This window comes from Notolepis coatsorum, assembly GCF_963971535.1.
Source record: "Notolepis coatsorum genome assembly, chromosome: 7".
Lineage (NCBI taxonomy): Eukaryota > Metazoa > Chordata > Actinopteri > Aulopiformes > Paralepididae > Notolepis > Notolepis coatsorum.
In genome coordinates this window covers 19390798-19404919 of record NC_140171.1, presented here as the reverse complement: position 1 = coordinate 19404919, position 14122 = coordinate 19390798, and the positions used below count along the sequence as shown (strand labels likewise).

The 14122-nt window shown below is 45.3% G+C and overlaps 1 protein-coding gene across 1 annotated transcript; it reads left to right on the top strand.

Moving 5' to 3' along the window:
• Nucleotides 1-108: 108 nt before the first annotated feature.
• On the top strand, nt 109-13087 carry aip (aryl hydrocarbon receptor interacting protein). Its single transcript, XM_084318803.1, has 7 exons — nt 109-281; nt 978-1160; nt 1411-1599; nt 3713-3889; nt 5887-6028; nt 8771-9000; nt 10522-13087. Exons 1-7 carry the CDS (start codon nt 183-185, stop codon nt 10525-10527), a joined length of 1026 nt encoding a protein of 341 aa, XP_084174929.1. The 5' UTR covers nt 109-182; the 3' UTR covers nt 10528-13087.
• Nucleotides 13088-14122: the final 1035 nt, after the last annotated feature.

Below are 14122 nucleotides of genomic sequence, written 5' to 3'. Positions count from 1 at the left end.
AGTCCAACTGGACTACTCCCACCAGCAGCAGTCCCGCTCCGCCACCGGTAGGGGGTGTCGGTGAGGTGGAGACTTGAGACCGTCAGAGAGGAGGTGACGTCTGGAGCAGATTCAGCTGAGAGCTGCTAACGTATCGTCGCCGAAGCTCCGGCAGTGTTTTGAGTAGTGAGTGAGTGATAAGGATGGAGGAACAGGCACACAAGCTACTCGAAGAGGGTATACAAAAGAAAGTGACCGGTGCCGGCAGAGGGGAGCTATCGACATTCCCCGATGGAACCAAGGTAAAGAGAATTGGTCCAGATTCCTCGGAACTGGACTCAAAAGTGGGAGTAGAAAAAAAATAAAGCTAACGCTATTATCAGTTAGCGGTCACCGTTGTGTTAAACGTTAGCTAACGCTGCTGGCTCTGTGACCTAACTGTGTTCAAGCCAGGCCACTTTCCAGATGTGATGTTTGTTGTTCCGATTTGCTTGTGGTATTTAATAACCTATTTAACGTGTATGTAGCTACGCTAGTTGTTGTAGCTACTTCGCCGTTTCATCTGATCTGAAGGTACGACATGTAGGCGGGACCGGATGACAATGTTTTCATTCTCCCATTGGTTGCCAAGTGATGTCACTCCGATTTCCACTTCGGTGGTTGGACTAGAACTGAGTGATTTGACGTTTGGTTCCCAAAAGCTTTTTTTCCTGGCGAACGAACGACACCTAGCTTGTCAACACAAGTTCAAATAACAGCTTTATTGTTACATTTTGGGTTACACATAACCATTTGAATACGATTATATTTTAAAGTATTGCTGTTTTCCCCGCCCCATACATGGGGGACCCTGATGTAAACAAGACGAAAGTCTTTCTCTGGTCTGCATGAGCATTCCCTTATAACAATTCTGTGTATTGAGCTGTACTGTACTGTACCCATTCTGCAATCTGTTAATAAAGTTTTCAAGCAATCAATCAATCCCCATCTCTCTTCAGGTGGTCTTCCACTACCGCTCCACCCTGTGTGATGGCACGGTGCTGGACGACTCCCGGACGATGGGGGACCGCAGCAAACCCATGGAGCTCATCCTGGGCAAGAAGTTTAAACTGGCCGTGTGGGAGAGGGTGGTGATCACCATGAGAGAGGGGGAGATGGCAGAGTTCACCTGCGACAACCAGGTGGGTGTGAGCCGACTAGACGGGGTTTGATTTGTTCGCTCTCTCTCTCTCTCTCTCTCTCTCTCTCTCTCTCTGCAGGGTAATTCACAGTGCAAGAATACATACAATGATAAAAATGTACAGCTCCCACACTTTCTCTCACACACACTCTTATCTCTCTTTCTCTCTCTCTTTGTCTGTTTTTTCACTCTCACTCACACAAGTACATGACTTCTCTCCCCCCCCCCCCCTCTGTCCTCTTGTCTCCCAGCACACTGCCTTGTATCCACTGGTGTCCCAGTCGCTAAGGAACATCAGCGCCGGGAAGGACCCCCTGGAGGGCCAGAGGCACTGCTGTGGCATCGCCCAGATCCACTCGCACCACTCCCTGGGCCACCAGGACCTGGACCAGCTGCAGGCCAACCCACAGCCCCTCGTCTTCACCATAGAGCTGCTGGAGGTGAGCGTTTGAACGTTTGCATGCTGATGCGCAGGCCAACGTATGAATGCACATTCAGGGGCTTTCCCCAGGATTTTCAAACAAGATGGTGCTGAGTTTTTTTTTTTATCCGCTTTTTCTCCTTATTTTTTTCTCCCATCCCAATTTTGTATTGCCAATTCTCCCCTCCCCTGTCTTGAACGTTGCTAGACTATGCCCCCCACTGGTCGGTTGTAGTGAGGATAGAAGCCTTGCATCACGTGTCCCCTCCGGTACACGAGGAGGCAGCCTGTCGCATCTTTTCACCAGACTCTCAGTGGCGAGGAGTAACGTGTGGGAGGCTCACGCTGCCCCCGATACTTCCTGTCTCTGCTGTGCAGGCGTCACCCAACCGACCTGTAGGAGTCGCTGTCCACAACGTCCCCCCACCCATCGACTTCCACCCGCTACCTCTGTCAATTGAGATAGTATGACGACTGGCCCAAGCCGCAGGCAATGCTGACACCGGGATTCGAGACCGGAGTCTCTTGCATTGGTGACGAGCGCAATCTCCGCTACGCCACCCCCCCAAGATGGTGCTGAGTTTCAACTAGGGGGCGGTCCGGGAGGCAATAAATTGCAATAAAGAAAGACATTTGCTGTAATTTCCTGCAAGTTAATTTATTATAATTTTATAAAACCACATAGTGGCGCTGCTCCCCTATACTCATATTTAGGGAAAGCCCTGACATTGTAAGAGCTTTTTTAGTCTGTTAATGGGTTGGTCTTAGTCTGTTAATCAATTAAACCCTAGCCATATTTTCAGAAAACTTGCCTAAAAGTACATATCCAAGTAAATGGAAGATTGCTCCACTTTTACAAGGTCCATTTACATGTTCCTGGTATCTAGGGACATATATGGACCTCAGGGAATGTTTTCCCAGTGTCAGAAATATTGTCTGTTACAAAAAATCTAAGCAAGTGAATAAAGGGCAGATGATTTACAGGGGGTTTTGTAGATACAGTACTGCATTTTGCCATCCGGACACATGCAATTTGAAATATGAATATAGAATATCGGGCATATAAATTACCTTATTATGGCCAAGTCATACATCTATGGATTGGGCCAAATCTCCTCTTTCCAATGGCAGAGGTAAATCTGGATTTTAGTATCATCAGGTGCCCGTTACAGGGCAGCAAAGACCATGAATTAAATATACTGTAAGTACAGTTACTTTTGTATAATGTCCATAGCTCTGCTATTTTTCACCGGATTGCGACAGCTTGTTTTTTTTTGTAGACATTCACAGAAAGGTAAAGAAACAATATACGTTGTATTTTATGGCAATAACGTTCAGGTTTGTTCGACCTGTGAGATATAATGACGAAAATCACGGCAATATTCTTTTTTCACGCCAGTCGGCTCCATTTTGACAGCCCTGGTGTGAGCTGGGTAGTGTAGTTTTATGAAATTGACATCCATCGAAATACCTGGGTCTCCTCTTTCTTAGGACTACAACGATTTCATGACGTCATGGCATCATTTCCTCGCGTCTAAATCATCTGGTTTCCGATGCAATGCGCTGAGAACTCATATTTAGCTAATAACACTTAAAATCATTGGTAAACAAACATAGTGCTGAAAATATACACTTTGACTGCTGTTTTGATAGGGTTAGGGTCTTTACTCTTGGCTACATTTGAAAAAGAAATGCAACATGAATTAATACGGACTGTATTGATCTATTTATTATGACGTGAAATAAATCCCGGCCCGATACCGATCTGGGTTAATGGGTTGGTTTTATTCGGTTAATGGCTTGGTCTTAGTCGGTAGGGTTGGTCTCAGTCAGTTAATGGTTTGGTCTTAGTCGGTTAACTGGTTGGTCTTAGTCGATCTAGACATTATTAGTCGATTATTTGTTTTTCCATGCTGAATGAGTTAACAGAATAAATTACGAGCTAATAAGCACTAGGTTTAAATAGGTTTACAGATTTGTCAATTAAGTCAACTAATAATCAGTCAACAAGACTATTGGTCGACTGATACATTGTAGTCCAGGCCAGCCCCTACCACAGAGTAACGCCTCTACTTCCCTGCCCTGGCCAGTGTGTCCAGGAGTAAAGTGACCAGTGTTCCTCTCTCCTCTAGGTGCTGCCTCCAGGCTCCTTCCGGCTGGACGTGTGGGCCATGTCGGATAAGGAGAAGCTCGAAGTGGTGCCTCAGATCCACGAGGAAGGCAACGCCCTCTTCAAGGAGGGCCAGGTCAAGCTGGCCGCAGAGAAATATTACAACGGCATCGCCTGCCTCAAAAATCTACAGATGAAGGTCAGCGTCTTCACTAAGTTGATTACAATTGTTATGGATCCATGGGAAGAAATTTGTTTTAAAAAAATATCAGTATCGGCCCGTCAACATTACCATTTATTTCTTCTTCTTAATGATAGAAAAAATATGATGGTATCATGTGAAATTTGAGATCACATGGAATGTGATACCAATCACTTCATGCTAGCTCACGGGGAAAGGGGTTAAAAAGGGCTCCAAATGTCACCGATATTGTGTATTCTATATCCAAAGGTTAGCAATATTTTGTCAGGTTAAATGTAAGCAGTTGAAGTGAGAGAGTACCTGTGTACCCGACGTCGAGCTGCTGTGTGTCTCTCTCTCCAGCCTTTCCATCTACCCAGGGAGTCTCCTCACGTGGTGTATATATACATACATACACCCAAAGCCACATTGTAATAAGGCGTCAGAGACCATTTTTAACCTCACTTTCAGCTGATGCACCCAAGTATATTCCCGGGGGGGGGTTTTAATAACGGTTGTGTGCTATGGAACCGTCACTACAAACCCCCGTTCCCACCACTAGGGGGCATGCACACCCACAGTGTGGTCTATCTCTGCCCCGTCTATTGGAATGAATGAATGAATGAATGAATGAATGAATGAATGAATGAATGAAAACTTTATTTAACAGATTGCAGAATGGGTACAATACAGTACGGCTCAATACATACAATTGTTAAGGGGATGCAGACCTGAGAAAGACGTTTGTCTTGTTTCCATCAGGGTCCCCCATTTTCAATTCATATAGAGGCTTCTGGAGAGGGAGAAACGTCAAACGAGGTCTGTCAAAGTTTGGAACGACGACAGCACAATGGCTCTGCGGGGATGTTTGACTGTTATGGGAGGTCTTTAGAAGCCCTGATATTGATGAACAGGTTGTAGCAGTGTCTGATTACATTAACTGCTGTGTAGACTCGTATATCGGTTCATTTTACATTTAGCTGTCAAGTTTTTGTACAACAGGTCAGCAGGAAGGGTACAACACGAAGTAACTGTTCATCAAACAGTGTTGAAACTTGGGTGCTACAGTCTTGAGTGCATAGTAGTAAAGACATTTAGCATAGTAGGTAGTAATATAGAAGAGGAAGATTATATAGTGGTAAAGTGTATGATGATGGTAAAAGACCGTATGAAGGTTCGTTTTCCCCCCCTTCATTTCAGATATTGATTGAAGTGTGTTTTTAGTCAACGGTGGAAAATTTCGATTCCTGTTCTAAACGATTCTCGATTCCGATTATTTGAGGTGCAGGTCAAAACAGGTCACAGCTTATTTCGCAGGAGATTTTTTAAATTTCTTTTAATCTTAAATTGTTTTCATACTATTCACATCGTCAGTTGACTTGATACAGTTTAATTTGGTAGCTGTACTGTAACTAGGGTATTAATTAACAAAGTAAAACAAAAAAAATATTATTATATATTTTTTTTAAGAATCGAAATTAAGAATCGAAATGCAAATATGTTACTTCCGGTTCCAATTAGAACCGGTTCTCGGTGCCCAACCCTACTGACTGGTGGTAAGTTCGTTCCACCATTGTGGAGCGAGGACCGAGAATAGCCGGCTTCTCTTTGAATGTTACTTGTCCTTTTGGACAAGTTATGTTTTTGTAGGTTTTTATTGATTTCTGCTACCGGGCAGTCCGGTAGAGAGAGAGAGGAGGAATGGGAGATAGACCGGGGAAGACATTCGGCGAAGATCACCGGCTCCGGGACCTGGAGTCGAACCCGGGTCGGCCGTGTTGCACCGCAGTGCTGTATGCGGTGCGCCACTCGGGTGCCCCAACCGGCTTCTCTTTGATGTCCAATCACAGATATAGATGCATATCTTTTTATATTTTTTCCCTCTCCTTTAGTCATTGCAATAGAGACTATCGGCCACTTGCCTGTTCCGTCAAAAAAGTCCACACGTCCAGACTCCAGAGACTATATTCGATTGCCCCTAACTCCTCCCCCTGCCCTTTGTCTCCTCCAATCAGGAGCACCCTGGGGATGAGGCGTGGATCAAGCTGGACCAGATGATCACACCCCTGCTGCTCAACTACTGCCAGTGCCAGTTACTCCAGGGCCAATACTATGAAGTCATAGAACACTGCTCCTCTCTGCTCTTCAAATACGACGGTATGTCCTTTTCACCCTCGCCACGCTACACTGCCCCCCGCAGAACAGTGAAACGGAGAGCATTGGCTTTAAAGTGTGTGTTGTTGGTAGATGAGTGGCAGTGCACTGATCATGTATCAATGAAGCCATATTTATGCATAAAAACGGGACTACAAATTTGACCCATGACAAAGGATACGTCTCTGCCTTTGGATTTCCTTAAATAGCCATACAGGTAATGCAGAAGCGTAACCCTTTCAAGGTTAGGGTTACAATTTTAGCTAGTTGGCTTGACCTAGGGTAACATTAGCTAGCTTAGCACCGGTATGTTTAACTGGAGGTTTAGCACATTCAGGTTTGGCTGAATGGTTGGGTGTGAGAATAGATGTGTGAGATGAGGTAGAAGTGAGTGGTGATCAATGAGTGTGAAGTAGTGTGATTTTGTAGTTACTGCAATTCTTTATACCCATTTTCTCTAAAAAAAATGGAGTAAGGTTGAACTCTGAAACCTTGTCACAAGATAAAACTGATGATGAGAAGTAAAACTTCACTTATAACTACATTTTGACTGCCTCATCTCATACATACCCTCGTCTCGCACCTTGTTGCCCATATGCACATGTCCAGAGTTAATTATATTGAGTTGTTATATTGTTTACACTGCTTTTACTACCTGTACCTCCCCTCCCCCATCCCCCATGCTGCTATGATGCCTGAATTTCCCCAAGGGGATCAATAAAGGAATATCTTATCTTATCTCTCAGCCCCTCTTGGGTAATTGGAAACATTTACCCCCCCCCCCCCCCTCTGTTCGTCCGGCCCCCCGTTTGCTGTGGTCATTAAATAAGAATTGCACAACACTTTGGACGAAAAGCATTTGTTCAGCGTAGAACTTTTGGATAACTACGTCCTTTGTCCCTCGTGCTGGAAATTGATGTAACATGGTCAAAACGATAACAACAGACAAGAAGAGGGCTGCTATTATGGCAGATCATCACGTCACAAGCTTTTATTGCTACCGTATCACAGTTTTTACCAATCGTTCTATATATAACAAGCGCTTATTTTTGCTGTAAGATGGAGGAGTGCAGCTGTGGACAAAAGGTGTTGCTAGGTTACGAGACCATTACCAGAGATTCTTAGCGCTCGCAGCAATATTGCTTTAATAGCCAATCTCAACGGGAGATCTGAACGAGCTCGTATAATTGATTACCTCGAAGACGGAGAACCACATGAGTCCGTTTTTGTACGTTTTCAGAGGAACAATGTTTTAATAATAATAATTAATAATTACTTACTTATAAGTTATAACTAATAAAGACACTCAAAGCGCTTTACAATGTAGGGTGGAAATTGCCTCCTTCACCACCACTGGTAGCACCCAACCTTGGGCTACGCTGGCTCAATGGCTACCATACACTGGCACCAGGGCACACATCACACTACACAATGGCCGAATGGCTCAGGAGACAGGGATTGATATCAGCCAATTAAGGGGAAGGGATGATTAGGTGGCCTTGATGTCAGAGACCTGATTGGGAATTTGGCCAGGCACGTAGTGTGTTGTGTTCACTCATCATTAAAGACAGTGGTCAGGGAGAGAATTTTATAACTGGCCGGGTCTCATGCGAGTTCGGTACTCAACCCAACTTGTGTTTTATTGTGGATCCCCATTAGTCTACACACCAAGGTGAGACTACTCTTCCTGGGGTTCCTGGTGTTGTGTTAATTACAGCTCCATGAAATGATGTCAATGAAGAACTAGCAATACCTCGTATTTTTTTTTTATCCACTTTTTCTCCTTATTTTCTATTTTTCTCCCACCCCAATTTTTCGTGTATCCAATTCTCCCGTCTTGAAGGTTGCTCGACGATGCCCCCCAGTGGTCGGTTGTAGAGAGGATAGAAGCCTTGCATCACGTGTTCCCTCCGGCACACGAGGAGGCAGCCTGTCACATCTTTTCGCCTGCCAGCGCGGACTCTCATTGGCGAGGTGTAACGCGTGGGAGGCTCACACTACCCCCTGTCACACTACCCCCTGTCTCTGCTGTGCAGGCGTCCCCCAACCGACCTGTAGGGGTCGCTGTCCACAACGTCCAATCCCCACCCATCGACTTCCACCCGCTGACTCTGCCAAATGAGCCAGTACGACGGCCGGCCCAAGCCGAAGGCAATGCTGAGACTGGGATTCGATACCGGAGTCTCTTGCATTGGTGACGAGCGCGATCTCCGCTACGCCACCCAGCCACCCTGCAATACCTTGTCTTATAGGGACTCCTATCCTATCATTTCATTGAGCTGTAATCAACACAAGGGATTCAAGGTCCCCGATGACATCACTGGTGGTGGCCATATTCAAACTGATTTACTCTCAATAACTAAATGAATGTGTGCAAAACTGTTCAGAGCTTTTGGATGCGTGTGAGATTATGTGCAAATAAATCGGCATTGTATAACGGTGAAGTACCCCCCTTAATTTCACAACTATTAAATGTGCAAATACACAGGCTGTCTAGTGTCTACACACTATATACACTACCTCATCTTTGCATTTGTTTGCATTTTGTACTTTAGTTTTGTACATTGTATATTTTGTATAGTGTTTGGTCTTTCTTTTTCCTTTTCTTACTGTATGATATGGTAAATTCAATCAAGCACATGTACCTTTTTATATGTGACAAATAAAACAAAACTTAATCTCGGACTTATATGGTCCTTCAGTGCAAGGGGCTCAACTAAAGGTAGATAATGTCTCCCACCACAGACAATGTGAAGGCCCTGTACAAGAGGGGCAAGGCCCACGCTGCGGTGTGGAACGAGACGGAGGCGCGGGCGGACTTCACCAAGGTGATGGAGCTGGATCCCACGCTGGCGCCCTCGGTGGCCAAGGAGCTGCGGGTGATGGAGGACAAGATCCGGGCCAAGGACAAGGAGGACAAGGGCCGCTACAAGGGGCTGTTCAGCGGGAACCCACAAGCAGCCACCGCCACCACGGTCAGTCCCTGGAGCTGGTTGCTGTTCATTCCTATTGGGTTTCTTCTTTTGGGTCATTTTGTGGAGATGTGTTTTGGAAACGTCATGGAAACGTAAAATATTCTGACAAATTTATAAGTTCCAAGCGATTGTTGTTCCTGGCACATTCAAATCAACCATTCAACGTGGAATTTGGTAAAGAAAACCGCGTAGGAAGCCTGTCTAACAGAACCTGGTCATAATTGTGGCGGCTGGGTAGTGTAGAGGTAGAGGTCTAAGCACTCGCCTACCACAGCAGAGACTCTGGGTTCGAATCCAGCTGTCAGCGGTACCTCAAGACAGTAGGGCAGCATGTGGTAGTCTACACCCTCCCCAGACCGACAGTAGGGCAGCATGTGGTATAGTCTACACCCCCCCCCAGACCGACAGTAGGGCAGCATGTGGTAGTCTACACCCCCCCCCCCCCAGACCGACAGTAGGGCAGCATGTGGTATAGTCTACACCCCCCCCAGACCGACAGTAGGGCAGCATGTGGTATAGTCTACACCCTCCCCAGACCGACAGTAGGGCAGCATGTGGTAGTCTACACCCTCCCCAGACCGACAGTAGGGCAGCATGTGGTATAGTCTACACCTTCCCCAGACCGACAGTAGGGTAGCATGTGGTAGTCTACACCCTCCCCAGACCGACAGTAGGGCAGCATGTGGTAGTCTACACCCTCCCCAGACCGACAGTAGGGCAGCATGTGGTAGTCTATACCTTCCCCAGACCGACAGTAGGGCAGCATGTGGTAGTCTACACCCTCCCCAGACTGACAGTAGGGCAGCATGTGGTAGTCTACACCCTCCCCAGACCGACAGTAGGGCATCATGTGGTAGTCTACACCCTCCCCTGACTGACAGTAGGGCAGCATGTGGTAGTCTACACCCTCCCCAGACTGACAGTAGAGCAGTGCAATGCACGGAATTGGCAGAATTACTAAATTGGGGGAACGACTAAATTTGGGGATGGGAGGAAAGATAAAGGTAAAACAAAAAAAGTAATGTTTGTAAAAAATGTCCTTTGTGGGCGGCTACGTGGTGCAGTGGGCAAGGCGCTCACCTCGAATGCTGGAGGTGCTGGGTTCGATCCCAGCGCTCCACATTGCTTTCAGTTTAGCTGGTCGTCCGCACTAATACACATTGGCAGTATTAGGGGGTGGGAAACTGATGGGTCGGGATCGGGCGTTGTGGACAGCGACTCCTACAGGTCGGTTGGTGCGCCTGCGCAGTAGAATCAGGAAGCGATGGGGGCGGCGCCCCTCCAAAGCGCAGACCCCTGACGCTGAGAGATCGCGCCGCGCAGGTGGAAAGATGCGACTGCTGCTACCTCGGGTATCGGAGGGGACTCGTGCTATGTATGGCTTAGTCCACATTGCAGCCGGCTTGTGGGAGGCAAGAAACAGCGTTCGAGACAGGGGAGGGTAGAATTGGACGATACGAAATTGGAATGGGAGAAAAGGTGGGGGAAAAAAAAAATCCCTTTGTTCTTTTCCCCCCACAGGGTTGAATCTCTGGCAGGGATGAGAGGAGGACGCTTGTGACTGTGAGACTCCAGACAGAAGAGCTGCAGTGAACACTGCTGACGTTTCAGTTTTCATCGACACGCCAAAGCCACACACCGTTCCCAGCCATGGCGTTACACACACACACACACACACACACACGACACTCACTCTCACACACTTCCCTCACCGCCACGGCGTGCACACGTACCCCATTCTCTACTGACGTCACTGGGGTGTGATTTGCTGGAAGGAACGGGAGGGATTTCTTGCGTGCGTTTGATCTCCCTCTAGCGATAACGTCTTTTTAGTTCTCAGTTCATCTGTTCTTCCATTGGAACACTGATTTCCTCATGAAAGCTTAAAGGATAACGGGAGTGTAATTGTGTTATTATTTCCCCCCCTCATCGTCAACATAGCTTTACGGAAATACCAGAACCTACGACGCCTTTCTCCTACTCTCAATGCTCTTCCTACTCTGTCCTGCCCAAGAGAGCCCTCAACCAAGAAGACGTACGTTCCCACTGTATTGCTAAAATCACCGTAATGTAATTGTCGTGAAAGAACGGGCCATTCGTTTTTTCCCCACAAAATGTACTTGCAACAAGCTCTATCGATCAGCAGTAAACGGAAGTGGTGTTGGTTGGCGAGTTCTCAACGGGCCTGGAATTCTACTCGACTCCAGTGAGTCCCGACATCCTCGCATCCAATAAATACAGCCTGATTTTGATGGCTAATTACTCTTAATGTAGCTCTTTATTTATTCTATTTACGCAGGCTACGGCTCAAATCAGAGAGAGAGAAGAGCAATCAGCGCTGTGGACTTCTCTACCTCTCTAGTTCTCTTCCATTCCGCACTGATTGCTCTTCATCCCTCTCCATCGCGCTTGTGATCTGAGCCACCCTAGTAAACCTGGAGCCACCCTAGTAAACCTGGCAGCCTTTGAGCATTAACATTATATACTATAACAACAAGTCTCGACAATTGATTCACTTTAAAATTGGCTATATTTATTTATGTCTTTGCGCAGCCCAAGCTCTCCCTTACCCAACCAATGAGCATAAATTGTCATCCACGTCCGCTTTGTCCGACTGATGACTTTTTTGGAGTTCTAGGACTTGAGCAATGATTTGGTGTTGGTTAGATGGACCATACAGTACTTGTGAGTAGGAGGAATGCATTGTAGGTGTTTTCATAGGCTATGTTGACAATAAGAAAAACATAGTTACACTGACCTTACGCTTTACGGCTGCATTAGAACCCCATTAAATCCATTGATGTTCTCCTAGGTTTGTTGCTGCCAAAACACTGCATTTGAATGAACTGATCCGAAAGCAACTTGTAGTTCTGTATTTACGTTTAGCCCATTAATGACCTGCTGTGTAATTAGCTCACTCGCATATTATGAGCAAAAACAGGCTGTCGCACATCACTTCTTCCCACGGGGAGGGATGGCGAGCAAAGTGGAGTTGTTTAATGAAATCATTAGCTTGGGTTAATCCAATATTACAGACTTGTCTCAGAAAGTGATTTTATTTGATAAATGGTGTCATTGTTAACTGAAAAATGTTTCACTTCCTATGGTAACATACACATTAGTACGATATTTTTGTAAGGTTTAAAGTGAAGTTTGTTATGTTGGAATCCTCCATTCAGAGTGATAGCCACTGTATGCACTGTTTGTATATTGGCCATGCATGCCTATAATTTTAAAGGAACACACCAACATTATGGGAAATGCGCTTACGGTCTTCAGAGTCGGACAACACGGATACCAATTTCCTCTCCATGTGCGTTCAGTAGCAAGCTAGCCTAGTTTAGCATAAATGAATGGTTGTGTGGATACGGACCACTAGCCTAGCTGTTGGCCAAAAACACTTCCAGAGTTTTAAGCTAGGATAGCTTTTTACTGAACATGCAGAGAGGAAATGGGTATCCATCTTCTTGTCCGACTCTGGAGAAGACGAGGCACATTTCCCATGTCGGTGTGTTCCTTTTAAATAGTGCAGTAAGAAATGCCCTCACCTCCCCTCCAGAAGTATCTTAATGAAATCGCACTGAGCACATCAAACAAACACGCACCAATAAACCAGTACCATAGACATGCAGCACACTTGTTCACATCCTGGTTGCACAGCCAACGCTATGGAAGCAGGAGACCATACACTTCTGGCTGTTTGGACTCTGACACAAAGTGTTATCAGTGACAATCATGAAATATTATACCTGCAAAGGACACTAGTATAATCTAAACCTTTTCTTACTTTTACCCAGCATACCTTTTGTTTTATATAAATGATTTTCAATGTGCTATTATCTATGAAACATGTATTATTCCTTGCTATTTCATGTATGTTATTGTTATACAATTACCATATTATGTAATTTTTTTGTCATTCACCCAGCTTAGTCCTTTGTATCTTTCTCACTTGCCTTGACTGTAAAGACTAGCTGGCTGACCTTCATGAGAAGCAGTTGGTCTTCGGGACTAAACTGTTGAAATGAGGCGAAGCGTAATTGAGGCTGTGACTGACTAACTGATAATAAATGTGTTTATCCCTTGATTTACTTAATTTTTTACATCAAATATTGTCAGATTACAAGCAGACATGTAAAGGTAGAGAAAGACATAGCCTGTCTGAGTGAAATGGAGCTTCTGTCATGCAAATAATCTCAAGTACAGTAGAACGTGTCATTTGAACCTCGTTGAATTAGCAGTCACTCACTAGTGGAATGACTAGAGGACTGAAATTGAAAACAAACACATCCATACAAATCTGAGTTCATATGGTAACTAACTGAACACCTGGACAATTTATGGAATCTGGGTGTTTTCCAGGCCTGGGAACGTTATACATGTTCAAAAGGTCATGGTAAGTTATTCAAAACCGTTCCGTTTCAGCCATCGAACAAGTCTAATGTTAGATCTAGTTACTTTTGATGATACAAGCAGCCAAAAAATCGAATTGTCTGATTACAAGTCTATGGTGACGTAGTTGGTCTAAACTAAACCAGACCTGGGACATTAAACTATCCCAACAAAAAATGTAATATTTGAACATCGACACAAACAGGTCTTGGTCATGGAAGTTACGTATATGATGGAATATCATTAGTGAAAATGTATGAACCCCGACAACACAATTAAAATGTCAAGTCATGGACAAATAATAAAATACAATTTCCTATTGCCACACAATTATGACCCTTGGGTTAACCAGCTAGTTCAGGTATCAGGTTCAATGTTATATGGTACTATAGTCAGAGTTAAAAATCTGAATGATGCGACAGATCTCGACTGAATTTGGTCGTTAAAGAACCCAGGGCGTCCGTCACAAAGAGTAGGGTTCCCTGATGTTCCTGGCCAAGTTCCCAATCAGGTCTCTTGACATCAAGGCCACCTAATCATCCCTCTCCTTTAATTGGATATCAATCCCTGTCTGTTGAGTCTTTCAGCCATTGTGTAGTGTGATGTGTGCCAGGTGCCAGTGTAATGTAGCCATTGTGTAGTGTGATGTGTGCCAGGTGCCAGTGCAATGCAGCCATCGAGTCTGTGTAGCCCAAGGTTCCGTGCTACAGTGTAATGCAGCCATTGAGTC